The 27,545-nt window shown below is 40.7% G+C and overlaps 2 protein-coding genes across 2 annotated transcripts; one reads left to right on the top strand and one right to left on the bottom strand.

Annotated features, from left to right (window-relative positions):
- Positions 1 to 1,817: 1,817 nt before the first annotated feature.
- SEPTIN10 (septin 10) lies at positions 1,818 to 13,968 on the bottom strand. Its single transcript, XM_041418118.1, has 7 exons — positions 13,939 to 13,968; positions 10,301 to 10,418; positions 9,415 to 9,610; positions 7,784 to 7,970; positions 4,098 to 4,259; positions 2,536 to 2,632; positions 1,818 to 1,984 (listed from the first exon to the last, which is right to left on the bottom strand). Exons 1-7 carry the CDS (start codon positions 13,966 to 13,968, stop codon positions 1,818 to 1,820), a joined length of 957 nt encoding a protein of 318 aa, XP_041274052.1.
- Positions 13,969 to 14,187: 219 nt separating this feature from the next.
- Positions 14,188 to 19,194, top strand: SOWAHC (sosondowah ankyrin repeat domain family member C). Its single transcript, XM_041418204.1, has 2 exons — positions 14,188 to 15,887; positions 18,135 to 19,194. Exon 1 carries the CDS (start codon positions 14,303 to 14,305, stop codon positions 15,809 to 15,811), a length of 1,509 nt encoding a protein of 502 aa, XP_041274138.1. The 5' UTR covers positions 14,188 to 14,302; the 3' UTR covers positions 15,812 to 15,887; positions 18,135 to 19,194.
- The last annotated feature ends 8,351 nt before the right edge of the window (positions 19,195 to 27,545 follow it).

Here is a 27,545-nt window from a genome sequence, read left to right as displayed (position 1 = left end):
TTTTTATTGTTTCCTCAGTAACTTGATAAAGCACCTTACGGGTAAGGCTGCATTACTCTGCTAATTACATTGCATCCACATCCTCTAAATTCTCTTCATTTTTTATAGTACCATAAAATGTCTCTCCCAAAACACCAAACACCTTCTCTTTCAGACCTCAGCATCATTCACTATGCCACATTACTGAGGGACAACCACATCTATCCTAGTCTCACTTTTCTCTTCCTCTTGCAGTAAATCTGGGAAAAAGTTCATTTTTCTAGATTCTTATGGGATATCTGTTCTCATCCTTCCAAAACAATGGCATTTTCAATAAAACTGATTTACCAAAACTACCAACTAAGTGTACTTTCTTGCCAAAACTCTCTCAATAGAGCTGACATCTAGCAGACCGTACATAAAATCTACACACCAGAGGGAACTCAGCTCTTCTGTACATCCAAGAAGCAGACAACTTTTAAATGAGCTCTGAAGTGTAAAATACTGGGACATTCTGATCTGAACCTGCCACTTCAGGCTGTTTACAAAATGTAAACCGTGTAGGGGTTTTACAAAGATAATTCCTTTGTTTGTAGAAGAAAACACTTCTGTGGATGATGGTTTTTAACCTGAGATGGCTGTACATCATGAAATGGAGCTTCAGAAAAGCTGAAGGTACTGGAGTCAATACTGCCATGAACAAATCTCTAAAAAAAAAAAATCTTCCCTAGACAAGGATAACAAGATATCAGCTATTAACACACATTCTTAAACATAAACCAAATGAAAATTCTATAGTTAATTTCACTTGGTTTTAAACCTCTTTCACCTTTGGTTCTCTTTTTATGAAAAGGATGTATAACATTCTTGTTAAGAGAAATGTCAAGAGACCACCGATTCAAGGTCAGCTTGACATAATCTAAACAAATTAATTTGCAAATGTGCCTTGGTTCAAACAATGATAACTGTTTTTAAAGCAAAGTCTTATTCTGTTTTCATGCCTGGTTTAAGTCAGTATTTCCCACCACAACTATGCAGTAACGGTGCTTCGCTAAACCGTGAAGGCTTGAACAATTCACGAAGCATCAGCTCTTCCCCAGCAGGATTCTGACCAGTTAAAAGTACAGTCCCATGCATTAAAAAAAAAAAAAAAACAGGAAGCTGGAAGAGGGAGATGAGAGAACTGGAAATAAAAGCTTAAACAAAATAGATATAAAATTTTAAATGCTTTCTGCAGAAAGCAGCTTTACTACATGAAAAAACTGAGTGTCTATAACTTTCCGCTTAACTTTCCTTTGCAATCCTCTTTTAACTCCCTACAGTGCAGCAAGTGATTTCTTGATGTGAAAATTTTAAGACATTTGTTATGATGGCAGATAATGTGGGAAGTCAACAGTGTAACCATTTATTTTGTAAAAGTTTTCGCTTCGGTTCCTTCTGAACCTGGAGTCCAACCAAACTATTATTTATAATCAGACATTCTTAAGAAAGAAAGTAAAACATAATATATAACGAAAATAATTTAAAAGTTCCTAAAGCACAGATACCTAAAGAAAACAGACATGCTTCCTTGAAAAAAATTAAAATCCTCAGGTGTATTATAGAAGAAAAAGATTTCAGCAATATAACTGGCTGGCTTTCATGTTTTCAAAAAGAATGCTAATTTAAACCCATATAGCTCTCCATGAAGGTAACTGAATGAACAGCTACATCCTTCAATTAAAAAAAAAAAAAATTCTTTTCTTCTTAGAAAGCTTATTTTATGTATGAACGCTGCTCTGCATGGGGTTGATGTGAAGTGAATGGATGCTGAAAGCAAGCGCTGCACACCAAGTCCTTTACCTGACTGGTTTGCTCTCAGGGCCAATGTCTCTGCAACCCAACTTTTCCAGCCTGCAGCGCCTGTACGACTCATAATATGCACGAGTCTTCTCCTTTAAATCTTCCATATTTGTGCAAAGCATCCTGCGGAGCTTTATAGTGTCACAGTGGTTCTCATTTTCCACTAATCAGTAAAGAAGATGATTTTATTATTATGGAGAAGTAGCAGAATAGTCAAAATACATTATAAACATCATCACTTACTTTGTTCACTAAATATACTTCTAGGGAAAGGTATCTTGTTGTTTATTATATCTCTTACACTTCTGTATAATTTTTAATATACACACTGAAGTACTGAAGACTTGCAAGTACTGGTGAACATATTTCAACCTGTCCCAATTTCCTGCTTGAGATGAAGACCACCACATTTATCTCTTTTTTAACCCTCTTTACTGACAATCACAAATGCTTGAAATTGGGTAGTGCTAGAGGTACTGCCACTATCTTAACCTGCCCAAACACTACATACACCATCTCATACTTTGATCTCAAGAATGAACCAGTGTGGATGAAATTACAAGTTAGTGCATGTCTCAAGTATTAATTGCTATATTCCTTATACTGTATATATATTCCTTATACTGGCATCAGTGAAAGAGCCCCTTGTATTACTGGTGAATTTTATACTTCAATAGCAAAAGCTCATAAAGATACTTTTAACAATTCTTTTACCTTTTACAATGCCCCAAGGGTATTGACGAGCTCTCACCATTTTGTTTCCAATTTTCACCTTCTCCATACTTCCTACCACAGCAAATGGCAAATAACCCTGTGGGAAATGTACCAATTAAGTCTTATCTGTCCGCACTTACGTAAAAAACAGAGAAACACCTCAGAAATAAATTAGGGAGGAAAACACCATTTCAGGAAAAGCCAACAAGCAGTTTAAAACCAGAAACCACCCCTAGGAGATCAGCAGCTAGGCAGTATCTACTGATAAAAAAACTATTAACTACAATAGAAGATGAGGAGCAGTTGATAGATCCAGATGGGTGTATTGACAACTCAGGGGAACCGCAACAGGCTGGAGAAATGGGACAACAGGCACCGCACGAAAGTGGAAACGAGAGCAATGCTAAGTCCTGCATGTCAGGAGGAATAAGCCCATGCCCCAGCACATGCTGGGGGGCCAACACTCTGGAAAGGCACTTTGCAGAACAACCTGGTGAACAGCAGGTTGTTCCTGATTCAGCAGGTCTGCCCCAAGGGCAAAGGCAGCCAACTACACCCTGAGCTGCACTAGGAAATGTCAGCCCCAAACAGAAAACTGCTCTAGAACATATGACTCACATTCAATCAGAGCTCATATCCCAGTAACACTCACATGACAATCAAACATCGGAACCTGTGCTGTGGTTACTGCTGTGGGCTTGGCACAAAGATAGGCTGGGCACTGACTGCCTGCGTGCTGACCCACAACAGCTGACCAAATAAAGAAACATCATTACCTGGAAAATAAATCACTAGCAGAGCATGGAAGTGGTAAGTAACAAACCACCACGTTTCCCCACAGCAAAAGGACCTGTTACTGATGGACAGCTGCACATTCTCACTCCCTGGCCAGGTAACAGAGGTTGGGAATGCACAGCCATGGGCTCCAGCATCCTGGCTCCTGTTCCCTACTTTCAAACCCCCGTACACACAAACATGGTCATGTGCACCTACAAACACACACACAAGAGCAGCAAACACAGAGCACTCAAGGCAAAGCCATCCAGCTTCACAGCCTTAGCTGAGAGCTGGCAGCTACCCCTGGGACAGTCGGAAAGGACAACCGAAAATAAGCCAGTTACTGACTTCTTCATCCCCAGGGAAAATCTGTCCTAATTTCAAAAGAAAGTACTAAATAAAAGAAAAAATGCAGGTGTAAGACGTGCTGTTGTAGAAAGTTGTAGACATAAGGCACCTAAATATCTTCTCTACCAGATGTAAAATTGTATCTGTTGAGGAAAAGAGCAAAGTCAATCTGTCCATCTATAATAGTAATTATATATTAATTAACCAGATATTAGAAAAACCATTTATGCATGAGAACCTCTTTTCTGTTACAGGTATCAACAGCAGAGGGGCAGGAAGACTTTCAAGTAGGGAAAAAACCCCAACACATAAGAAGAATAAACAAACTCGTGACATGCAAACTTACAAGTTTAAAGACAATGGTGAAAGCAGCGACATTAATCAGCATTAGAGAATGATGCTTTAGTACTGAAATAACATTTTTGTCATTTACTTACATTTGTGATAGTATTAATCTCAGAAACTGTTTCATCATCAGTAGGAAACTGGTATATTCGGATGCCGTTGCTAGCTAATTCACTCATAATTTTCTTCTTGAACTCTTGTAGCTCAGTTTTAGAAATGCTGTCCGCTTTGCCTATAACTGGTATAATATTCACCTAGGAATGACATAAATTACATGAAATGTGTGAGAATTCAATTTTGAGGTGGCAACTTTTGTAAATAGAATTGATATTAATTAGCTGTTTAAACTTCCTCTGCAGTCTAAACCTTTCCATCAAGTAATATCAAATTTTCACGAACAATGAAAAATATTCTCATGGGCATCATTCAACTAACTAGCAACCAATTATTCAATATACACCCTTAAAAGTAATTGATTCTAAGAACAAGAAAGCAGGTCTCATAGAGCAAAGTACTCAAATGCAAGCAATGCCATTAAGTATTTATATCTCTGTTTAAAAAAAATAGATTGTTTAGTTTAAAGCAGCAGGGGACACGGCTCAGGTGTTACATGAAAGCTGGCAGTCTAAACACAGAAAGAAAAGGAAGCTGGCTACCAAACCCTGCCTGCCCCTGAGCCTCTTCCTGGGTTCCTTTCAGCTACATCTTCACCTCACCACTGCAGCACAGTTTCTCCAATATCTGACATGAGCAGAGGAATAACAAAGGCTAAAGCTTCTTGCTTACCAGTCTTTACTAAGCTAATTATTCAGACCGCAGAATTCAGTTCCATTAAACTGCCCTATTTCCTAAAATAGTGATGGCAGTAACTTGGAAGCAATAGACGCCAATTTTTTCTTACAAATGCTATCACTACACCCAAAATACACATTTTTCAGAACTAAATGGAAATAATTAATGCCCAAATGGAAATAAATTGAAATAATTAATATCCAATACTTTGAAAGAACATCATAAATAACTCTTTCAGATTTCAGAAGATGAAGTGTTTTACAGAGTTCCTTGATCACAGATGCAAAAAGGAAGGAAGAAAAAGAAAAAAGAAAAAAAGATACACACTTTCTATTCTTCTGAATATTCTGCCTGAATGGAAATGCCTAAATGTCAAGAACAGATTCAAAATTGATATTTTGAAATAAGACTTCTGTCTTAAGCAAAATGTCCCAAAGAAAAAGAAGCAAGCCAGCTCTGAAGTATGACTTCCAAGATTACCTGATGATAGTCCTTAATTGTGTAGCATACATGATCTAAGCATACATGGGGTAAAATATCTAAAATCAAATAAAATTATGGAATATATTTTTCTAATAACTGAACTCATTTAGAATAAACAATCTGTTACACTAGGAATAATTCACACCTTTGATCAAATTAGCTGAGAGACAACAACGTAAGTTTTCTCCAATATAGGTCTAAAAATGGATGGAACACAGAGTCCTCAGAATTAAATTAATCTCTACTCTTTTTCAACGCCAAAGTTGTCTTTTCAATGTGAACGTTTTTCAAGCACTCACTAATTAGGAGAGAATTTCTTAGAAAACAGAAAACAAATAGCAGAGAAAATCTACCAAGAAGAACAGTAAAATGAAAAATCATCAGAAACTGTGATTCCAGCTATCAACATTGACATTAAATCACCACAACTGTATAAAAATTGAAAAGCATAAAATTAACTCTGGCTTTAGATAAGCAGTAAAGAAGGAAAATAAATACATGTAATTGAAAACATTGTTGGTTGCAAGAGCAAGCTGATTGAAGTGTACCTCTGTGAATCAATATAAAAATTTCTGAAGATTCTTTCTGCAGGGAAAAAACCCAAACTAAATCCCCATGATACTTTACTGACTTAGCCATAACCTGCATACAATTCTGTGACAATGAATTACAATTGCAGAGCTCTTAGTTGAATAATCACTATTTCCAGGAGGAAAGAGAACAGGAAAAGATCCCCTTTGTCTGTGAATGAAACCTGGCTGCTCTGTAGTGATGCGATCCGAAGCAAAACTAGAGGATTTTCCGGTGTCTAAATGCTAGAGCCCAAATTCTTAGCTATTCATCCAATTCATAATAGAGAAAAATAAATTGACCATAGATACTCTGTTTTTTAATTCAAGGACTGCAGAGTACGGGATGAACCTAATCTATCCCAAGAACCCTCTGTACCTCTGAGCTGTGTAATCTGCTATTGTTTTGTAGCAGCAGACCGCAACAAAAGTACACAGTGTACACTGCAGTGGATTCAGGAAGAAACTCAAGACAGCTTTCTACATAGATTTACACATTTGATGGATGCATGTGGCTGTACCATCTTCTCTTTATGGAATCCTGCAAATACACCCAGGGACTCCCATATCCTGGGAAACTGCAAGTTCTTAACTGCCACTAGGAGAATGCAGTACTGAAAGCACCACAAACGTGCTCCACAACAAGATGGAAACAAAACTACAGTTAAGCACATAACTCTTTCTGTGTGTACATGGATATTTCTGTAGTAAGATCAGAAAGAATCCATTGCAAATGGATAAAACAACAGAGTTACATGTGGTTTATGCTCTCTCTGTGCCAAAGCAGAATTAAAAATTTTTGCAGTAGGAGGCTAGAAGCCGAAATTTCCTCAAAGCAGAATTACTTTTGGTTTATCCTGATGGAAGTATTTTCTTAGGATGCTGGAATTCAAAGATCTATATCCTTTTAATTTGAAAGAAACACTGTTTTAAAAGAAGTTCAGTAAAGAGCAGGCACAACCTAGAAATAGCACACAGAAATGTGCTCTCCCCTGCCTTTGTACCACCATACCTTCCCTTCTCTGCTATTGAGAAGTTCAGAATGCAAAATACATCCACAAACAAAGTAACAAAAATCCCAAATGTGCTTATCAAACACAAATGTGGCCTCGACTGCTAATTTAATCCTTGCTATATTGGAAAAACTTCTCAGAAACAAGAAAACGCAGGAAGGAAATTTAGTGGGAGGGCTCTAGTACTGCACAAAGAAAAAGGCGAAAGACACAGCAAATGCATTTAAGTTTTCAAAATTTTCAGCAATTCAACAAATTAAATCCAAATAATAAAAGGTTTCTTAAAATATGTTAAACATTTAGCTTCACACAGCCCCATTACATGAAGAAAGTTATGGATTTAGAAAATGCAAGTAATTTCACTAGAAACTGCTACTTTAAAGCTTTCCTAAATCAGTATGTTAAAACACTACTGCAGCCTGTCACAGAAAAAGCCACACTGGCAGAGTTCTCTGTTCAAGTCTCTTTATGCCTCTTCAGTTATCTAAAATGAAGATCTTCAGTGTTGCAGAGCTTTTTGGATGCCAACTTTCCAGCAGTCCAAAAACCAGAAACGAGCTTAATTAGAAATAGTAAAGTACTTATAGAAGGTACACTATCCAATCTCACTACAATGTTTAGGGTTTAATAAAAGTGAAGTTGGTGTGGTTCCACTTTTTTTGACTTTTTTTAAACTTTGTTGTGCTTCTTTTTTCAATGTTCTTACCATATGTCTCTCTCTTTTTGATTTGAAAATAAACAAGTGATGAACTGCAAGCTACTTGCAGAGCCCATTCATTCAGAACTTAAAGAATATCAGTACCAAAAAAACATTACAAAACCAAATGCATCAATCTAGAACTGAAACATGGTAGTGGACCTGAAGGCTACAAGATGCTTTAGGAAGTAAGACAAATTCTTGGAACTGTTTCCAAGTCTTACCTTACTGTCTAGGCTTCTCATAGTTAACAAATCTATGGTTTTTAGAGAACGGCCTGTAGGTGAAATGAAATAGAGGCAGACATGGATGCGAGTATCATGGTAGCTAAATAAAGAACGTATAACTTTCAGTTCTTCCTCGAGATAGGCTTCAAATTGTGCATCTACATAATCCACTATTGGCTGATAGCTGTAGGAAATAAAATTTAACAACCAGATATTAGCTACTCCTAAACAGAGACAGACTAAGAAGGGAATTCTCTTGTATTGTTCTGCAGATTTTTGCTTTACATGTCAAAAGGCTGCTCAAGTAGGGCAGAAAATTATGTGTACAGACTAATCCTAATTTCTGAAAAGCTACTCAAAAAAGAATTGTGCATCTAATACAAACAAAATATTTCCTAGCTACCATTAGTAAAAAAGTTACATAAAGTTAATTATGGTTATAAGCAAACTTCCCAAGTGATGTTTTTCAATTTTTGCAATTAAGTTGTGCAAATGCAGAACTCTTAAATATAAGGAAGATACAACAACCTCTTAGGTACAATACAAGAAAGAATATTCAACTAATAGTACCAAGAAACAGGATGAACTTTATCTTCTGAAGTACCGTATGTGAGAGAGCTCTCAAACAACAGACAAAAACTAAAATGAGAAATGCTAGAGAATAAAAAACTACTGATTTATAGTAAGTACAGTTTAAGTATACTTTATCCTACCTAAAACCAGATTCTAATGTGCTTTCAAAAATAAAGTTTTGCTAGATGCAGAAGCAGTGCACCCTTACATTTCTTCTGCTCCACAAAGTTTACAAACCAGATCAAACGCTACTGAAATCCAGAATAAGGTGTTACACACAAAATCAAAAAAACAAAAAGGCACCTCCTATACCACACATCAAAACCTCTAATAGCTATACTAGTATCTACTTGCATGTCCTTCATCCAATTCACCAGCAGCAGCTATTATCCAGTCATATCATAAGCCATAGCTGTCATATAAACTTAAGGTGACTCTCTAACCTTTTATTATATGAGTACCACCATTTAGGTACTCACATGGCATAAATTATTTACAATTACGTTGAAAGAAAAGATCTGCTGAGTTAGTTCAGTCCTATAAAAAAAGTCACGAAAGCAGAGACTCAAAAAAAGTTCAGCACACTGAAACACCAGTGTGCTGCCTCTACATCTTCTGACTAAGCTGACTGACACAAAAAACAAAGACCTTCGGTAATCCACATGATTAAGCTTCCAGTTTAAGGTCTTCAACAAGTTACAATCAAATTGTTAAAAACCCTGTAGATCTAATCTATATAATCTACAGTACTTTATAATCTGCTTGGCTATTTAAAAACCCACCCACTGAATTCCCTGCTTTTCTCCACCCCAAAAGAAACTACTGCATATACAGACATTTATAAAAGATTAAGAAAGAAAAGGGCATAGTTCATCTGAATTACAAAATAATTCCTTACATGAGAAGAACAATGTGTTTACTTTGGCACACAGGGAAAACAGTTAACCATCTATTTGCAACACATGTAAAACAACCTTACTACAAAGCCCAAAGAAAAATCAACTTGCACTTAAGAGCAAAACTTCAACATAACATAGTGACAAGAGGACACTTACCTATCTGCTTTGTTCACCTGGTCACCAAACCCCACTGTTTTTACAACTGTCAGCTTCAAAAGAACATTACTTTCCTGGAGTTCAAAAGTCTGGGCTCTAAGTCGCACACTTGACAGAAAATGTGTTGATGGAGAGTCCTCAAAATCGGTGTTAAACAAACTGCTCACCAAGGCTGACTTCCCAATTCCAGTTTCCCCTGAAGTTAAACAGAAGGAATGGAGAAGACATTTTTCACATCAAATAAATACATAATAATCACAAAGTGTACACAAAAACTCAACTGATTTCTCTGAGCAAAACTGTGCAACTGTGCATTCTTTTAGTGAACCCTAAATATATTTTCATTAGTATTTTCATCCTACATATAAAGGTAAATTATCAGCTAACGAGTAATGAGCAGAACAGTGTCGTGACACTTTGGTTTCTTTAAAAGCCTGAATTAATTTCCTACAGATTTTTAAAAGTTCAGAAGCTAGCTGTGAAACCAGAGATTCAAGAAAGGTCTTTTAAGAATAAGGGCAAAATATTTGAGCAAAACATTTGATAAGTATAAAAACACTTCAGTAATACCACCTTTGAATTTCAGAATTTTTTTTAATCTGGAGCTCTTTGTTACAGGTGTAAGCTCCATTTACTCAAAAAAATCCAAAAGGCTGCTGATAAATGAATATATGACTGGCATCCACTTTCAACATTTTTTGGTCTTCACACTGTTTACGAAAATGCTACATACAAACCCAAATAAACAAAGCTGGGAGAAGGGGTGGAATTCCAGTTCATGCTTAACATTAAAGAAACTATTTAACACCACAATGGGATTTAAATTTCAGTCACTTCCTAAGATGAGTATACCACTAAAGCCTTTTGGCACCCAGACACTACTCACCAATGCAAAGAATGTTGAAGCAGAAGCCATGCTTGATGGATTTCCTAATCAGTTGGTCAGGTAAGCTGTCAAACCCAACATGTGCAGACAAGGACAAAGTTCGACAGCCAACACTTTGCTGCAGAAAAGTAATTTTAAAATATCAGTTAACAATGGCAATAAAAATTCTACTAGAAAGCTAGAACTCATTCCTTATGATTTCACATGCAATGAAGAAAAGCCAAAGTCTGAAAAAAAAAGACCTGTCAAATGAGCTTTATTCCATGATTTGAGGAAAAAATTAAATTTACTTTACAGAACAATTTGCAGGCTTAAAAGAAAAAAGAAAAACAAAGGGAAAAAAAAAACACCAAACCAAACAACCTTATGAAACATGAATGAAATAAAGTAGACAAGTCCAATTGAAAATGTAAACTGAAAACTGTAGAGAGAAAATACATCACAGTTGGTTTGTTCCTTGAAAATAGGAAAAAGTACTAAAAAAATCTAAGCATCAGAATTCAAAATAGAAAGCATAATCAGAGGAAGGTGTGCATTACCAAACAGAACTCATTCTGAGGAGCTGGAACTGCAATTACTATTTCTGTCAACTAAAACATTATCTGCACTCATTATATGCACCAGAACTCTGAGACAGCATTACATCTATTTCATTAGGAATATCTAAAGGTGCACATTCCTTTTCAAACATCAGCTAGCAATCTAGAACCATGACATCAAGGCAGTGAGCACACTAAAATGTATAAGGCTAAATGGAAACATCTTGATCCATAGAAATTAACTGTATTTTTAAACAAACACTGCATACCATAAGTAGAAATGGTGACTGGTCCACGCTATTCTTTCTCTTATATTTCCAATCCACATGGAATTGGAAACCATTACTGTTTCCTGTGAACATGCACATGGTGAACAGTAGGAAATCTTTTAATTTAACACTTAAAACCCATTAAAGTGACACCTTTTCTAATAGGTATGCATAGCAAGTCTCAGAATTCTAACAGCTACAAGGATATGGATATTCCTCAAGGCATATACTCATCCTCTTCTTTATTTGCACAGGACTTCCTGGAATGGACTTAGAGACTGCACTGCACTAAACTGCACTCACTCTCATTTTACATTCCTCTAATTAGATAATTCCATTTTAGACTAATGAGGGAAAATGCATATGCAAAGTGAACTACTTAAAGACAAAATACGACATCTTTGGGTTATTAAAAAAAAGTACACTCAAAGCATGTCAGAAAACAAAATTTCTCAAGGCATTCCACCAGACGAAAATTACTATTAAAAAGTGCTGAGAATCACTTTTTAATAGTAATTTCCTGTCCATTTAAAGACAAGTGCGTCTGAGACAGAATGGCTGCACATGTAAGATCTCTAGCTACTCAGTCTGATACTCAAAGCACCTCTATTGCCACAAGGAGAAGACAGTTCCTCTAACACAAACCACTCAGCCTCCACACCAAAAGCCAGTGCAAGAGGCTCAGCATGACTGGAGAAGGGAGGCCTTTCACCTTCATGTCATCAGCCTAAATCCCAGCCTCTGCACTGCCATTTGTAACTCTCCAAACAAAAAAAAAACCCACGCAGGAATAAATTTATTTCCTTCTGATGTCCAGATGTTAGAAAGATAAATTATTTTGTCAGCAAAATTGCCTTGCTAAATACTTAGGGCTTGACATGCCTCGATGATCTCAGACCTGGAGGAGGTTAACAAAGCCTGGGGACAAGGATGTACTAATGAGAGTGGACACAAAAAAATTAAAATTTATGGGCCACAAGGACATTTGGCAGAACATCCAATATAAGGAAGAAACTAACAAAGCCAACTCAGCAACTATGCTGAAATCAACTGACTCAGCTCTGAGGAAATTTTAGCAGGAGGAGATTGTGACCTCCAACTCAAGAAACCCACCAACTCAAAAGAGATAAACTGCCAATGTGAACTAATTAGCATGACAAATGAGAGAATGACTAACCAACAGAAGGTAGAACACTAATTAAGAAAACTATGCAACTAGTAGCCAATGCCCCTTGATTTCCTTGTTTGCTAAAATCTATAAATGTCGTTTTGATGACTGGGCAGCTAGCATTTTGTGGGTTATCACCTAGCACCCCACTTTGCACAAACCAGAATAAAGAAATAGAAGTAGCTTGCCTCAGTGTTCAAATTGCTGCTGCCTACCAAGCAGGGAGCACTCCTTCAGGACAACACCTCCCTTCCTTACACAGAAATCACTGTGTAAACCTATTCCACCTGAAGCATTGTCTTAATAGAAAAGCAGTAGCCATATTTTTCCTTCTGAAATTTTCCACGGACATAGGTGCCTGTCCCTCTGCTATTGTCTAACAAATAAGCAGAGAAATCAAGTCCACAAAACTGACCACAGGATATCTGCATTCTTACTACTTCTAAAAGAAATATCACGTAGTTGATCACCTAATTGACAGCACCTAAACCACATCTCATTCCTTCCCTCAACCCCATTTTTGAAGGTTGGTGATATAACTGATGTGTCTGGATTTCTCCAGATTCGTTAAATTGGATGGGACTCTGAGCAACATGGTCTAGTGAAAACTGTCCCTGCCCAGAGCAGGAGGGTTGGAACCAATCTTTTTGAGATCCCTTCCAACCCAAACCATTCTAAGATTCTATAACTTCATCAAATATTTTGGTTTATATAAAGTTTTCTTGCCCATTAAAAACAGCATGAAAAAAGCCATAGCCTGAGATGGTGGAACATTTAAAAATTATTCTTTCAGAAACTAAAAAAAAAAAAGTAATCTTTTAAATTTACCACATATTTTTTATTAAAACTGCACATCACCATGCTGTACCAAAGCAAGTAAGTCTCACACTACCTGCACCACTCTGCATAAACCTTTGCAGAACCAGACTAGAGACTAGCAATCTAAGCAAGAAACTAGCTTGCTACTGGATTTGCAGATGTGACTGAAATTTGCCCTCCAAAACTCAAAGAAAACCGTAACCAGTGCGTGATTATGCAGGGGGTGAGGGTCCCGCCAGCCCCGGCGGCTACGCCGACCTCCTGGGAAGGATGCCGCGCCCGTGGACATCCCGCCATTAACGCGCCCATGGGCACCCAAATCTGACTCTTCCTGAGCTCCGAGTTTTCCACTACTACCTACAGGCACAGCAGCTACGCTCCAGCACTGTCCTGTGGATGGGCTCAATGTCTTCAGGACATAAAGCTGACAGCTTGGCCATCACACAGAAGTAACTCTTCAGTAGGTACGATTCAACTTATTGCCTGAAATACGCGATACGCCACGGGAGCGCTAGGAAGAGTGACACCTGAAAACAAGTTCCTTTAACAACAACTGCTCTAAAAGTCTGGCAGCTCTGAGAACTAGACGGCGTGAGGCAGGAGCCTTCATCCGCCCCGCTAGCCCGACCCCCACCAGCGTCCGGCACGGGCCAGGGGCAGAGCCCGGTGCCCCGCAGCGAGGTACAGGCGGCACTTCCACCTCTTCGCACGGTGCGACCGCCACCCTCCTTCGCCTCCCGGTGCCGTCGCTGCCGAGCCCCTCCGTCCCCTCAGCCGCGTCGGGCTCACCCCGGGCACAGGGGCTGCTCACCAGCCGCTCCCCGCACCGCGGAGGGGACTTACCAGGTGCCCGTCGGCATCGGAAGCGGCCATAGCCCCGCCAGAGAGATAGAGAAGGAGGGAGGAGAGTAGGAAGATAAGGACACGGCCAAAACTGCCGCCGAAAGGGAGAGCCACGCGGCGGGGAGGAGCGCGGGGAGGGGATGCGGCCGCGGCTCCGCCGCCGGGGCGGGCGCTGTTGGCGGGCGCCTCCCGGCCGGAGGGCGGCGCGGTGCCGCCGCCGCGGCAGTGATTGCCGGGCATGCTGCCGCCGGGAGGAGGGGCTGGGGCAGCGGCGGCTGTACCGCGCCCGCACCGCCACTGCCACCACCATCTCCAGCAGCGGCAGTAGCAGCAAGAGGAGCGCCGTGATGGGGTAGCGGCGGCGATGGCGGAGCCGGCGGAGCTGCAGCAAGAGTCCGTGGTGCTGTTTCTGGCGGCGCGGGGCGGGCGGGCGCGCAACGCCGAGCTGCTGGAGCATTTCCGGGACTGGCTGAACCCCGCGGATCCCTCCCGCCGCGCCGCCGCCCGGCATCGCTTCAAGGAGCTGGTCAACGCAGTGGCCACCGTGCGCCAGGAGCCCGGCACCGGCGTCAAGTACGTGCACCTCCGCCGCCGGTACTGCGCTCCCGAGCCCCCTGCCGCCGCCCCCCTGACCCCCGGGGAGCAGGAGCCGGCGGCGGAGAACAGCGCGAAGCAGCCGAGCCCTCCGCCCTCCCCACGGGCAGACGCTGAGGAGACGCCGCCGGCAACAGGCGAGGATGCCGGCAGCCGCCCGCAGCCCCCGGGGCAGCGGGGCGAACCGCCCCGGCCGAGCCCGGCGGTGGCTGGAGGCCAGCGGAGGGGCTCCCGGCGGGGGCCACCTCCCGGGCGCGGCGAAGGCGGCGGCGGCGGCGAGGAGACCGCGATAGCGACGGGCCCGGGGCGGCCCCCGGCGACGGACGAGGCGGGGGCGGCGGAGGGAGCGCCCGGGGCGGCGGCGCAGGGCGGCGGCCGGCGGAGCCTGCGGGAGGCGGCGCGGGGCAGCTCCCCTCAACTGAAGCGCGGCGCCCTCCCCAGCGGGGGCCGCGGCCGCGACTCGGACAGCGCCTCGGTGGCCTCGTCCTCCGCCGAGGAGGAGGGGAGCACCACCGGCTCCGTGGCACTGGACCCCCTGGAGCACGCCTGGATGCTGTCGGCCTCGGACGGGCGGTGGGAGAGCCTGGAGGGGCTGCTGAGCTGCGAGCCGGCGCTGCTCTGCAAGCGGGACTTTATCACCGGCTTCACAGTGCTGCACTGGGCCGCCAAGCACGGGCGGCAGGAGCTGCTGGCCACGCTGGTCAACTTCGCCCAGCGGCACGGGCTGCCCGTGGACATCAACGCCCGCACGAGCGGCGGGCACACGGCGCTGCACATCGCCGCCATGCACGGCCACGCCGAGGTCGTGAAGCTGCTGGTGGGAGCCTACGACGCCGACGTGGACATCCGCGACTACAGCGGGCGCAAGGCCGCGCAATACCTGCAGCAGGGCACCTCGGGGGACATGCGGAACCTCGTGGGGGCCCTGGAGGAGGAGGAGGAGGAGGAAGGGAATGCTGGCAATGGGAGCGGGCGCTGGAGGCTCTCCAAGGTGTTGCCAACTAATCTCATGAACTACCGGCTCTCCCACCACCATCACGGCACTGGGGAGGAAGCTGAAGGTACCGATGGGGCAGCGGTGCCGGGCAAAGGCAAGGAGATGTCCAGGAAAGCCTCTGGCAGCGGACGGATGAAGCCTCGGCTTAATAAGATCCGCTTCAGGACTCAGATCATCCACAACACGCCCTCCTTTCGTGGTGACGCTGAGGAGGAAGAGCATGAGGAGAAATCCCTGAAATCATCATTCAAGCTCAGGCCGAAGTCCAATGTGTTTGGATAAGGCCAGGCAGCAGGAGGTCTGGGAGGTGGATGCACGGACCAGAGTGCCCTCAGGTGTAGCACAGAAGGTGAGGCAGGTACGAGTGGGTGCTCATCTACACTCGTGGACTCCGCCAGAAGGGTCCTGAGTATCTTGCTTTAACTCCCAGTTCGGTGTGGGCAGTGAGCCCAGCAGGGCTCTGGGAGCTCACAGCTCCTGGGAGCAGCTGCTTCAGCCAGGCCCTCAGTGCTGAAATGGGAGGCAGTGGGTGGGTTGAGAAACACTGGGGTGTTTAAAAGCTGTCCTCCTTTCTCTCTAAAAGCAGGCTTTGGGATCGTAAACCTGTGTTAGTGGATCTGCTAGGATTAGTGCAGTGAGTGGGGGAAAGAAAAGTACAAATGCTTTACTCTTACATTATCAACTGGTACTATAAACTATCATCAAACAACTTGCTATGACAGAAGAACACCTCAGTAATATACAAGTATACCTTAAGTTTCTCTTTAACAGCAATACCACCTGGCACAGTGTGGAGTTGGGTACACAAAATGAGATGGTACAGAATGGTTTCCTGTCAGAATCCAAGCTTCAATCCATCAAAGAGTTGAGCCTGTGTTGACTTTATGCATTGAAAATTGCTTAATTTGACATCATGAATATATTATTTTAAAAAGTAATAATCCATTGCACTGCAAGCAATGAATAAAGTTAACCACGTGCAGAAGTCTTTGCTGTCTGAGGTACTACTGAGCTTGCTTATTGCTGTTGGAATACTAATACAAGATAATAGAAGCAAAGAGTTTTTATATATATTTGGTATCTTATGTTTTGTCTTAGGCAAAGCAATTTTATTTTAATCACTGTGAATTCTCAAGTGCCAGACCTAGCGCAGTTCCGGTTATTAAGTCTGGTCAATTCATGTTAATGTTCTTTGTGTAACTCACTGCATTTAAAAATCAGAAAATCGTGTTGTATGTGTTACCTGTGAAAGTCATTCTCTTTTAGAATAAAAGGGCGCAGACACCAAGACACCATTGCATGAAATCTTCATGAAACTCTAATATGGTTCTGTAATGTAATAGCTACGGGTCTGTGTCCGCTGGTAACTTGTGTGCCAATCCCATCACTTTACACTGTGCGGAAATAGAGAAAAAAGGGGAAGAAAACAAAAAAAAGGAAGGTGTGTGAATTCATTCGTAGGGTGAAAAACTAGAGCTCCAAAACTCAATCCCTGTTTATCATTCTGAATGAAGCAGCGTAATTATATATTCTAGTTAAGTGGTGGCAGTGGTGTTTGAGTTCTTTTAAACGTATATTTCTAGAGAAGTGATAGCCAAGGCTTTGAACTGTTGTTTGACAGCCTAGTAAGTCTTAATCTGATTGACGAGCCTATCCGTCTGCTAAAGCTTTCGGAAACCTTGAATCTTGTTTCTCTGCTGTAAAGGTAGCAGCTCCAGTGAAATCTAGGAGGCAGATTTATATCCATATTCAGCTTTCCTTAAGAGCTGAGGTATTGAGCTGACCCTGGATCCTGAATGCTGCTCAGTGTAGCAGCTCATCTGTGTTTAGTCGTTAAAGTATGGCCAGTTTCAATGCAGCATTTGTCAAAGCACGTTTTGAGTTGGCTTCCTTTAGGTGCATGTGCGTGCCTGGCCTGTAGTTAACCAAAAGTAATAGGCTTTGACATGTTAAAATCCAAATTTGAAACACTGATTAAATGCATGCCACAAGCTGTAGAACACCTCACAGGAAAACTGCTGCTGGGAGTGTGCACTTTTGAGGTAACAGCTGGCTCTCTGTGGCTGTTGCTAGTGACTTACATTTCTTGTAGCGACGGGAAGGAAGTGCTACTGATGCATTGGCATCAGACTTTCCATGCAGATAAACAACGTTTCTGCACTTCATGTCAAGACCTAATAAATGACAGTGTTTGCACAGGCATGCAAGCAACACTTAACTATTTCTGGAAAAAGCTGCGTTAAAAATAATACAGAACCTCTGCATAGGTGCTGGTCATTACTTCTGTGCAAAAAGACTAGAGATTATAGAGAGGTTCAGCTTTAGTTTACAATTTATAAGCTATAATGTTATAGATTTCATGTGCCTTCATTTTGGGTTGGTTGCCTCAAATGCAATGGATAAAATCAGTCTTGCAAAGCACTTTTTCTTTATGTCTGTGGGACAGGACCAGAAATCTTCCCTCAGTCCTCCCTGTTTAAACTGTACTCCTGTACAGTGGGGTGTCTGAAAGAGGGAGGGTTAATCATACATATTATGATGTAGAGCTAATTCTGTTGTAACAGAAAAATAATTAGATGCTTATGTCTTAAACTTTTCTCTGCAGGATAAATAGGTTTTTAGACTTCTGTAGGAAGGAAGTTTTCTGACTGAACACTTAAAATGTGAGTATTCTTCAGTGTGGGCACATCTGAATTGAGCACATATTCCATGCAACTACTGATGTCCAAACTTTATTAAAGTTGTTTTCTGCTTTGAGAGTTTATAGTTCTTTCATACAGGCTGTTGGGTGAAGTGTTTCTTTCTTCACATGCAAGTAGCAAAGAATTGCACAAAAATACCAAGTCTTCAACAGCTATTAGGTTCTAGGGAAATAACTTTAGGGTTTTAAATAGAGCATATCTTGGATTTTAAGAGATGAACTGGAATATAATGTTACATAATACAGTAGAACTTTGCAAATTATTAAGGGAACATGAAAAATTATGAAAAGATGCCTCATTTACATCATTATTTGAAGTATCAACGTGAAATTGCTGGTCCACTGATACTGTTTAGCTGTCAGTTCATGAAATTTCACCATAACGGTCCAAAGGTCTTTGCAACAGAGCAAATATCTCTTCTGGTGTTTGAGATATACAAAAGAATGGCTGGATAACCACTCGTGTCTCTCTGCGCTATGGGAATAAAGCACTTTGATTTCACATTATGACTTGTCACATTCCACATGGTTACTTTTTATAATATGACCTAAAACTTAATGTTTGGTTTTTTTTTGAAGTAAGAAAGATTTGATGCCCTATTTCAGTATATTTGCAGTCTAAAGGTATGCTTGAGTCAAATATTTTGGATACATTGCCTAGAAAGATGTGACTGAAATAAAGTTGTATGGTACAGAAAACTGGAGCACTTACTGGTATCTTTTCAGTGGTATGCCTGAAGTTACTGAATGTGTTTGTTCACTTTTTGTGATGGTGTGTAAGGCAGCAAGACTGTAATGTAACATGTGGTATCTTTTTTTTGTACTTTATGTTTGAAAAATTTAAGAGGCCTGGAAGCCTGTTGGGTTTTATTAATACACTTTTTGTGGTTGTCTCTCTAAATGGTTATGAGTTGAGAATCTGTAAGCTTTAGTTTTTCAAAATAAAAAGAGCCCATGAATGCTCTGAATTGCTTCCTGTATGCTACATACTTAGGTGCATATTGGCTGTCAAAACTGTCTATTGGTTTGTGATGGGTTTTTTTCATTATCTTGATGTTTGATGCTGTCTAGCACTCAAGCAGTGAGACATGGAAAACAGTAAATACAGTAAAGTTGTTTGCAAAACAGTAACATTTTTCTTTGGCAGCTACTTTCTAATAACTCATGTCAATGTAAATGAAGACACAACAATTTTAGTTGTAGACAAATATGTCTAAATAAGGGCCTGGGAGAGTGGCATTGCTTAACTTAAAATAGTATACTGACCTTACTTCTGTGCAGCTTAATATCTCTGACCCTGGAAAGGCTAATACTAGTTTTAGTCACTGTGTAAAGGTCAGCACCTAATTAAAAAGGGTTTAGGATTAAGGTATTTTGTAATGTGTCTTAACTACAGCTGGTGGCTACTGTAAAGGGAAGTTTCAGCAGCAAGCTAGACTGTGGGATTTTGGTGTATCTAAAAATTCTTTGAAGCTGTTTCCTTTCCAGAAGATATGTGAAAACCTCATGTGGCCAGTAGCTCCTAACAGACATCCAGATTTTTGCTTAAACTGAAAAGTCTCAGCTGTTACCATGCTTGTGGATCAGGATGCAAGCAGCTCCAAGCCAAGCAACCCTAAATCAGTAGTATGGTGACACAAGTGAGAGGAGAAGGGAGGAGGAAGTGTTCTGGGAACCTTAGGAGAGAACAGAGGCATGTGAAAGCAGCCGAGGTTATGGGGGAAGTGGAGAACTTGGTAGAAGAGCAGACTCCATGAGGCTTGCTGATCATGCAATGGCTTGACTAGTTCTTTAGAAAATTGTATCTAAACATACATCCCTTCTCCTAAAGAGTAATATTTGATAGAGATGGCTTCTGAGAGCTCTTAACATAAATTCATGTCTGATGCTAAGTATTTGAGTTGGCCCTCTTACCAACATTTCTTTGTGTGACTAGTAGTGTTTGCAAAAGCACAAACAACTCTTGTGTTGAGTGTAGCTACAGCTGTTGCAGTACAGTCCTGGTATGTCAGAATAGCCCGACTTCAGGATTCTCACTGGATGAGAAGCTGTTCAGCATTGCATTGCTAACTTATTCTTCCATTAGCTAAAAAGGAGGGCTAAGGAGATTACTGTCTTGACTTAATACACCTTGAGTTATACAGAATGTATATGAACCTGAAGGCAATAGGCTAAACTTCAGAGACTTCATCCAGGAAAAAAAAAAAAAGTAGTTATGCATTTTGTTTCCTTATTGGCATTGAAGAAAGAAAAAGTACATACTTTCATTTTTTCATGTCCTCATCTGAGTGTGCAAAGGAGGAAGAAGTCTGAGATTAATAGAAGGGATTAGGCTAGCTTTTTAGTTTGTGCTAAACTGTGAACAGTTTGACAGAAAAAAATGAAACATGAATTCCTAGTTTTGTTATAATGAAAGATCATTTTACAGCTGTTCCACAATTTATCTTCTATGATTTTTCAGTTTAGCCAAATTTAGTGTTGATGTGTCCTAATGTGCACTCATTTTTGGAAAAACTGAGCCAACCTACCAGGTTTTGTGTCTGCTTTTAATAAAACTGTGTTACAAGTTATGCAGTTCATCTCCTGTGGTAAAACCTTGGAGAAACCAAATTCTGAGACTTTCACAAGGAGTGAAGCTGCAAGTGGTGCATGAGATGCCCTTAGAGCAGGTAATACTCAGGTCAAGGTGCAAAAGCATTCCTTGTTCTTTCAGCTAGACCAGCCATGCCAACTGAACCATTGTAGTGTATTTAGGTGCACCTGCCCTTCTGCATCGACAGCTGTAAACTGTCCCCTCCCCTGGGTGCTGGGGGCAAGTCACATTAATCGATTTTAACCTGCCCTTGTTTCATTAAAGAGGCATTTGCCAAACCCACAGCAGGACTGGCGAGAGTGGCAGAAGTTAACAGACCCGTGTCCATGCATGGCTCTGCATCAGTGCAGGTAAATGATTGAAGCTGACTGCTATCAGTCTAAAGCAGAAAGCCTGCAGAATGTATCCTTGCATCAACCCTTGTCCATGAAAAGAGACTTTGTAAACCTAATCTCAAATGCAACTAACTACCAGAATAATTCAGTCATGTGGGCTGTATCTGGGCATTTCCTCAGTACTTCTCTGCTGAAGCCAGAAGCCTTTCACTTTTTCTGGCTGGCTGTTGAGCTCTCCCAGTTATTTCACTGTGCAGTTCTTTAAGAGTGCCTGAGAAGCTGGTAGTAGGGTGGGCATAAATAACAGATGTCTTTTTTTAAAGCTGGGTCGGTGATGGTTGGTTGGGTGGAAGGGTTGACTATTCTGGAAATGTGTTGGGGGGTCTCCTTTTAAAACAGAGATAAAGTACATCTGAAATATATGTTGAGGTACAGAAATCCCTTGGGACATTTCATACTAAAGAGGTGCTGTCCCTTTTACTGCTTTAAATACAGAAAGACAAAATTAACAGTACAGACATAGGAAGATGTCTCAGTTGACTGAACATACACTTGGACAATATAAAAGCATCCAAGTACCAGCAAACAGGTTTGTAACACTTGAATATATAAGGACATCTATATTTGCTGTTTCTTTTCCTTGTTACCTGTGGCACAGTATCTTACTGTAGATCTCTCTTATGGAAGCGACTGTGACAGTTTGGGACAGTATAACTAAAGGAATGGAGGTATGGAGGTAAGTCCTGCTGGTTCAGCTGCTTCCCAGAGTAGGACCATTAGCTACCAACCTCACACTTGTCTTCTGCATCTCAAAGTGTCCTCTCCTGCCACAGCTGGGCTGGGTGGAACAGACTGTGGGTGTCATAGCTGCCACCCCTGCAGACTACAGCTGCACAGTGTAGGTTCCAGCACTGGTAAGTCTGAGGCCTTTTGAAGCTGCTGGCAGTTCTTCTTTGGATGGGGATGAAAGCAGAGATGCTACATCAACATTTACACAGGTATTATTACACTTTCACATGTGAATAAATGACATGAACTGAACCTAAACTATGGGTGAAACTGGAGGGCAGAGAAGACTAGTGTTAAATGGTGCAAAGTACCTCATATAGCTGACATAGCTAATTAACAGTCCATTATTAATCTCTAGCTACTGACAGAAATCAGCTGGATCAACACTGAACAGTAGCTACAGGAAACTAAAGAGTTGCTGTAAGATTATCATATCTGCTCATAAGATACATAATTGTTCTTAAAGATGTCTCATTAAGGATTTTTTTTTTTTTTTTGCAAAATGAGTTAGTTGTATCATGGGTAAGAGCTTGCAGTACTACATCCCTGGTATGTCTTTTAAGGGCTTTGTAGTAAGTCACTGACAGCTGTCAGCATGCTAGGCAATATTGGGCTTTTGGGTATTAACTTGAAATTTTCTCAACTTTGAAAGTCTGCTTCAAGTTCCTTCAGTAATCTCAACTTCCTTGTAGCCATTTTTTTTTTTTTTCTGGGATAATTAAAGAGCTGGGCAGTTCTTGAACTTGTGTATGCAAGAGAAATGTGGTAGTGGCCTTTATACTGTGTTTACATAAGTGGGGCTTAAACAAAATGAGAACCCAAAACTCTTCCCAGATCTAGAGTAAATTTATCTGAAGCAATGTTTGCAAACAGGCAAACATTGAGGAGAGACTTCTGCTGTATGCACTGAGAGACAGCTTTTTTCCTTCTGATATATCAGTGGTACAGAATAGCAGTTGTTATTTTTTACATCATTGCAAAGTTTTCAATTTAGCTCAGAGCAGATAACAAATGAGAGAATTCTAAATTAAAGTGTGATTCCTTCTAGACTGAAACCTTGGCTAAAAACAAAGCAACTGATTTTTACTAGGTAGCAAAGTCCTGCTATGAAAAAGTCTGCTGATGAAGCTTGGCAAAGCGCAGGGCTCTTGGGATCACAGTGCTGTGCAATTTTTTTCCTCTTCTTTCCTAGCTACTTCCCATACGTCCCCTTTTTTTTCTCTCTCTCTATTTTTTAGTGGCTTGAATTCTATAAATATTGATTCATAGATATCTAAAGCTCAGAAAATGGGGATGCTTCAAATAAAGAAATCTCTTTATTAAGAATTAAATGAAAAAAGTAAACATAAGCTTTCCTTTTCCACTTGAAATTTTAGGAGTGGAAAGAACAAAAATTGTGTTAATGATAAAGGTCTCCAAATACATCATTTTAATTATAACAGAGACAAAACTAAAAGTTGGTGGGCAAATGTGGAAAAATACCACACTTTCTCCTTGAGGTTTTAGTGTTGTGTACCTTAAGGTCAACACTGTGAATCATACTCTGCTTCGAATAAGAAACACTGCACACAGTTCACAGGATTTCCAATGATTATTTCATTAACTATGTCAAAAGTAGTATCTTTTACAGGGGTCCTTAATGGGATTTCTGGCTAACTGGAATGCCCACATCATCCTCTTGTAGGTGAGCCCTTTTTGATCCCTGTGTAACAGAATCTACATTCTGGAAAACTTTGCTTCACATCCTGTTGAAAGTAGAATACTGTAACTTTACAGATGACTAACGTTTTGAAAGTTCACTTTCCTACACACCCTTCAAACTGAAATGCCTGTTGTAAAGACAATGGAAAAAAAAAGCAACCAATCTCAGACATGCCAGTACACACAGTGAAAAAACAGTACAGGGCAACAGCTCCTGTCTTTGTAACTGTTGAATGATTTTAATATTCCACATTCCACACTAGTGCTCAGCAGGATGCCTTTTCTGGTTTAAATCCCTCTGACCCTTTAGAGTAGTAGTCAGTAATGAAGAATTACCTACTCTCAGAATACTGCTTTTTCACCAATGTTCTCTTTGGAAAGGAACTGTTGGAATTCTTGTTGCCAATGTTGCCGGTGTGGCTTTTTTTAAATGGCCCTTTGCAGGCTTATGAAAGTTTGCCTGCTTGTTTGGCTTGAGATTGAATGAAACAAGAGGGAAATGATACTGAGGAAGTGAAAATTGATTGACTGGGAGAGGAGGAAATGCATTAAGCTGTCCAAACTTGTGCTGATGACATTGTACAGTCAGGTGTTGTTCAAATACAGGAAAAGATGTAGCTCCTCACCTACAGTCCCTAGAATCTTTGTAGGTGGCAGCCAGGAGGGATCATGCCTGCAAAATAGATCAAATGTATGCAGACACATAAAATAAAAAAAAATTAAAAAAAAAAAAAAAACAAAAAAAACCAGTCATAATGCTTTTGGCTAGATGTATTCCTACTTATCTCTAGCACCTCGTTATGGCTTTCCTGGGAGCCAGTCAACTCATTTCAAAATCTTCTAGAACATTTGACATTCTTGAAATTTCAAATAACATCAAAGGGGTATCATTAAATCTTCTAATCTTTATCCTTGAAACTCAGTTTAAAGGGCACAATTGTGTTCAGGCTTAACGGATAAAATATTCTTAGGAAGGAACTTAAGCCCAATGTAGTCAATGAATATATGGGGAAAACAGTGTGTGACTGCAAGACTGGCTGCAAGGCTTAGCTGGCAATTTGCATTTATACCCTGGCATGGATAGCTAACTGCTGTATTGATGAGTGCTACAGAAAACCTACTATGTGTGCTTAAGAAACTAATTGCTGAAAAAATACCTCTGTTGAAAAATTGGTTTCTGAAATTTTGTCTAACTTTTCAGTGCAATTTTAACTCTCCACCAGTTAAGAATGAAATTAACCCTGCTGCTCCCTGCAATTTGTTGGTTTTTTTGGTTTTTTGATTTGTGGAGTGCGAAGACAAAGAAGCCAATTGTTATTACAGGATCTTCAGGTTCCCCTGCTTCATCAGAACAGCAGAATTTCCCTATCCATACAGAGCATCTGTAGATTCTCTGCAGATACCACTTAACTGCTTCCAGTAAGAATGGGAAATACTGCCTAAATTATACCCCAAAAATGAAAAGCCTGAGGAAATATGAGTCACACAAATACTGTATGTGTTGTCCAAATTAACACAGGAAGACTGTGAATAAGAAGTGCTGTACCCAAAAAAAATCTGTTTCACCAAATTCTCATTAAATGTTCAATCCTACAATCTTAAATATGGAATTTATGTGGGATTCAGATATTTCCTCATTTTGAGAGTTTTTGACTAGCATCTTTAAATAGTCACAGTTTCTTCACTCCCACAAATGACAACTTAGCATTTGCTGGTTGTCTCCTTTTTTTTTCCCTCCTCCCTGTGGCTTGCTGTGACAATGTGGCAATTCACAAATGAGTGGGTGACATAAAAATGTCACTGTTAATCCTCACTGGTATTGATGCAAAAGGTCTATTTATGTTTAGTGGCTAAATCCTTCATGTAACAAAAGGCATTTATTAGTCTGTTCTTAGAATAATTGTTTCTTTAATGACATGTGATGTTATATCTGATTATGCACAGAAGCAGAAAAGACAGCTGATGGAATTATAGTGCAAATTGCAAATTGCAGCCTCACAGGGAGATAATAATAAAATCTTAGGGTTTCTTTTCCTGAGAATTGCTCTGTATTACACTAATTTACGTCCATTGCTTCTACTTCACTCCAGAACTATGATTAACTAGAACTTCCTTATGTTTGACCTTAGCTACACTTTCTTCATGTCAAGTGCAGGAATAAATTTGGGGCAGGTGTCTATCTGACAACTTGTATTTTATCAGCAGCAGTATCAGCATCTTGAGCAGGATCTACAGGACTGATATGGTCATCATGAAGTTAAATTAGAGTGTCAGTTACTCTTTTTAATCTTTCTAAAGTCAAAGGAGGGAACAAGGACTTTCTGAGGATAAGTACTTTTAAGCCAAAATAAATTGTTATGGTAATTATGCAATAGAGAGCCAGAGTTCTCCATGATTTGCATACCACAAACTATGTCACAGCAAATTATGGCATTGCAAACCAATTGTAAATCCAAAGACTAGAGTAAGTTCAAGAAGTTACTCCATCCAACTTTTATTTCTTTCATTATGTTCTGGTAATTGGCTTCAAAAGAGCCACATTAATGTACAAGCCCTGCACCACTGTGTGAATAACCAGCTGCTTCTCCGGGCTCAGCCACAGAATGCTGTGTGTTTCAAAGCTGAAGAAGTGCTGCTCTGGGGTAAAAAGTGTTTCCTGGTTTTGGAAACACCAAAATAGTCAATAAGCAAGTTTGGTGGTTGGGAATCCTGGCCATCAGAAAAGCTCAGAAGTAGCAAACCAGTGCCTGGAGGTGACTTTATGCATGATTCTTGATCCTGTACTGTGGTTTGATTTTATACTTGTGCAGGCCCACCTAGGCTTACACAGAAAAGACACTGATTCCCCCTGTTCCATCCCCATCCCACTCCCAGATATGAGCACCCACAGCCCCTTAGAAGGGACAGTGGATGGAGAGGTCCTTTAGCCTGGTACCACAGCTGAAAGCTGAGCTGTCATTGCCACTGGAATGCATTATGGTCTCCCTGAGCACTTTGGTGCTTGAGGAGTTTAATTCTACCTCAGGGTCAAAACCAGATGAACAAGTGAAAGAGCTTTTTGATTTGGACAGTGGGAAATATTTCAGACAAAGACTACAAAGATAGTTGGTTCTTATTTGTTTTCTCGAAGGGGCTTGGTTCGTACTTATTTCCTCAAAAGGTATTGGGAGGGTCACATGCAAGGATATAGAGCCTTCTTCTTTCAGGGCAGCAACAGGCTGATGGATCTCATATGACTAGCTAAATTAATTTTCTGTGTAACTCTGCAATAATTCTCATTGGATCTATTTTCATATCTATTCCTTTTTCCTCTTCTAGGAGTTCTACAGATTTGTTTCCTCGCCTCACATTACAGTGTAACCTGTTAGGCTCTCTGTACAGATTGGTGATGGTGTTCACACCAGGGAGCTTCCAGGAGCAGAGGAATATAACACTTTGCAGCACACAAGACTGGTCATCTGCAGCATTCTTTGCAAACTACTCAGCAGTCATTAATGTGGGGGGCGGGGGGTGGGGGGAAAGGAACATTGACAAACAGAAGAAATTACTTAAGAAGCCTAACACCTCCCTAGTTTTTAGGCTGAGTGTTATATCAAGCTGCAGGTTCTCCCTTTCTTGAATTGTCAAAGAATGGGAACTCAAGCTCTAAACCCATCAAGCTACCTCTGTTCATGTAAGATTTAAAAGAAACAGTGGCCAGAAAGGGAGCAATGGAAATTTGCACTGAAGTAACCAAGTCCTCCTTAACAAATCTTTGTGGGTTTGACAAAAAAAAAAAAAATGAAACCAGAAGTAGTCAGAAGTTTAAAAGAACAACATAATAAGAGCTCCCTTTAAAATAAATGAAATAAACTCTAGCACAACTGTCTCCTGCTTTACCAGAAAAATAATAATAAC

Source organism: Onychostruthus taczanowskii, unplaced genomic scaffold, assembly GCF_017590055.1.
Source record: "Onychostruthus taczanowskii isolate IOZ18803 unplaced genomic scaffold, ASM1759005v1 scaffold58, whole genome shotgun sequence".
In the NCBI taxonomy this organism is placed as follows: domain Eukaryota; kingdom Metazoa; phylum Chordata; class Aves; order Passeriformes; family Passeridae; genus Onychostruthus; species Onychostruthus taczanowskii.
The sequence above is the reverse complement of the archived record's forward strand: the minus strand, read 5'-3'. Positions and strand labels throughout refer to the sequence as shown.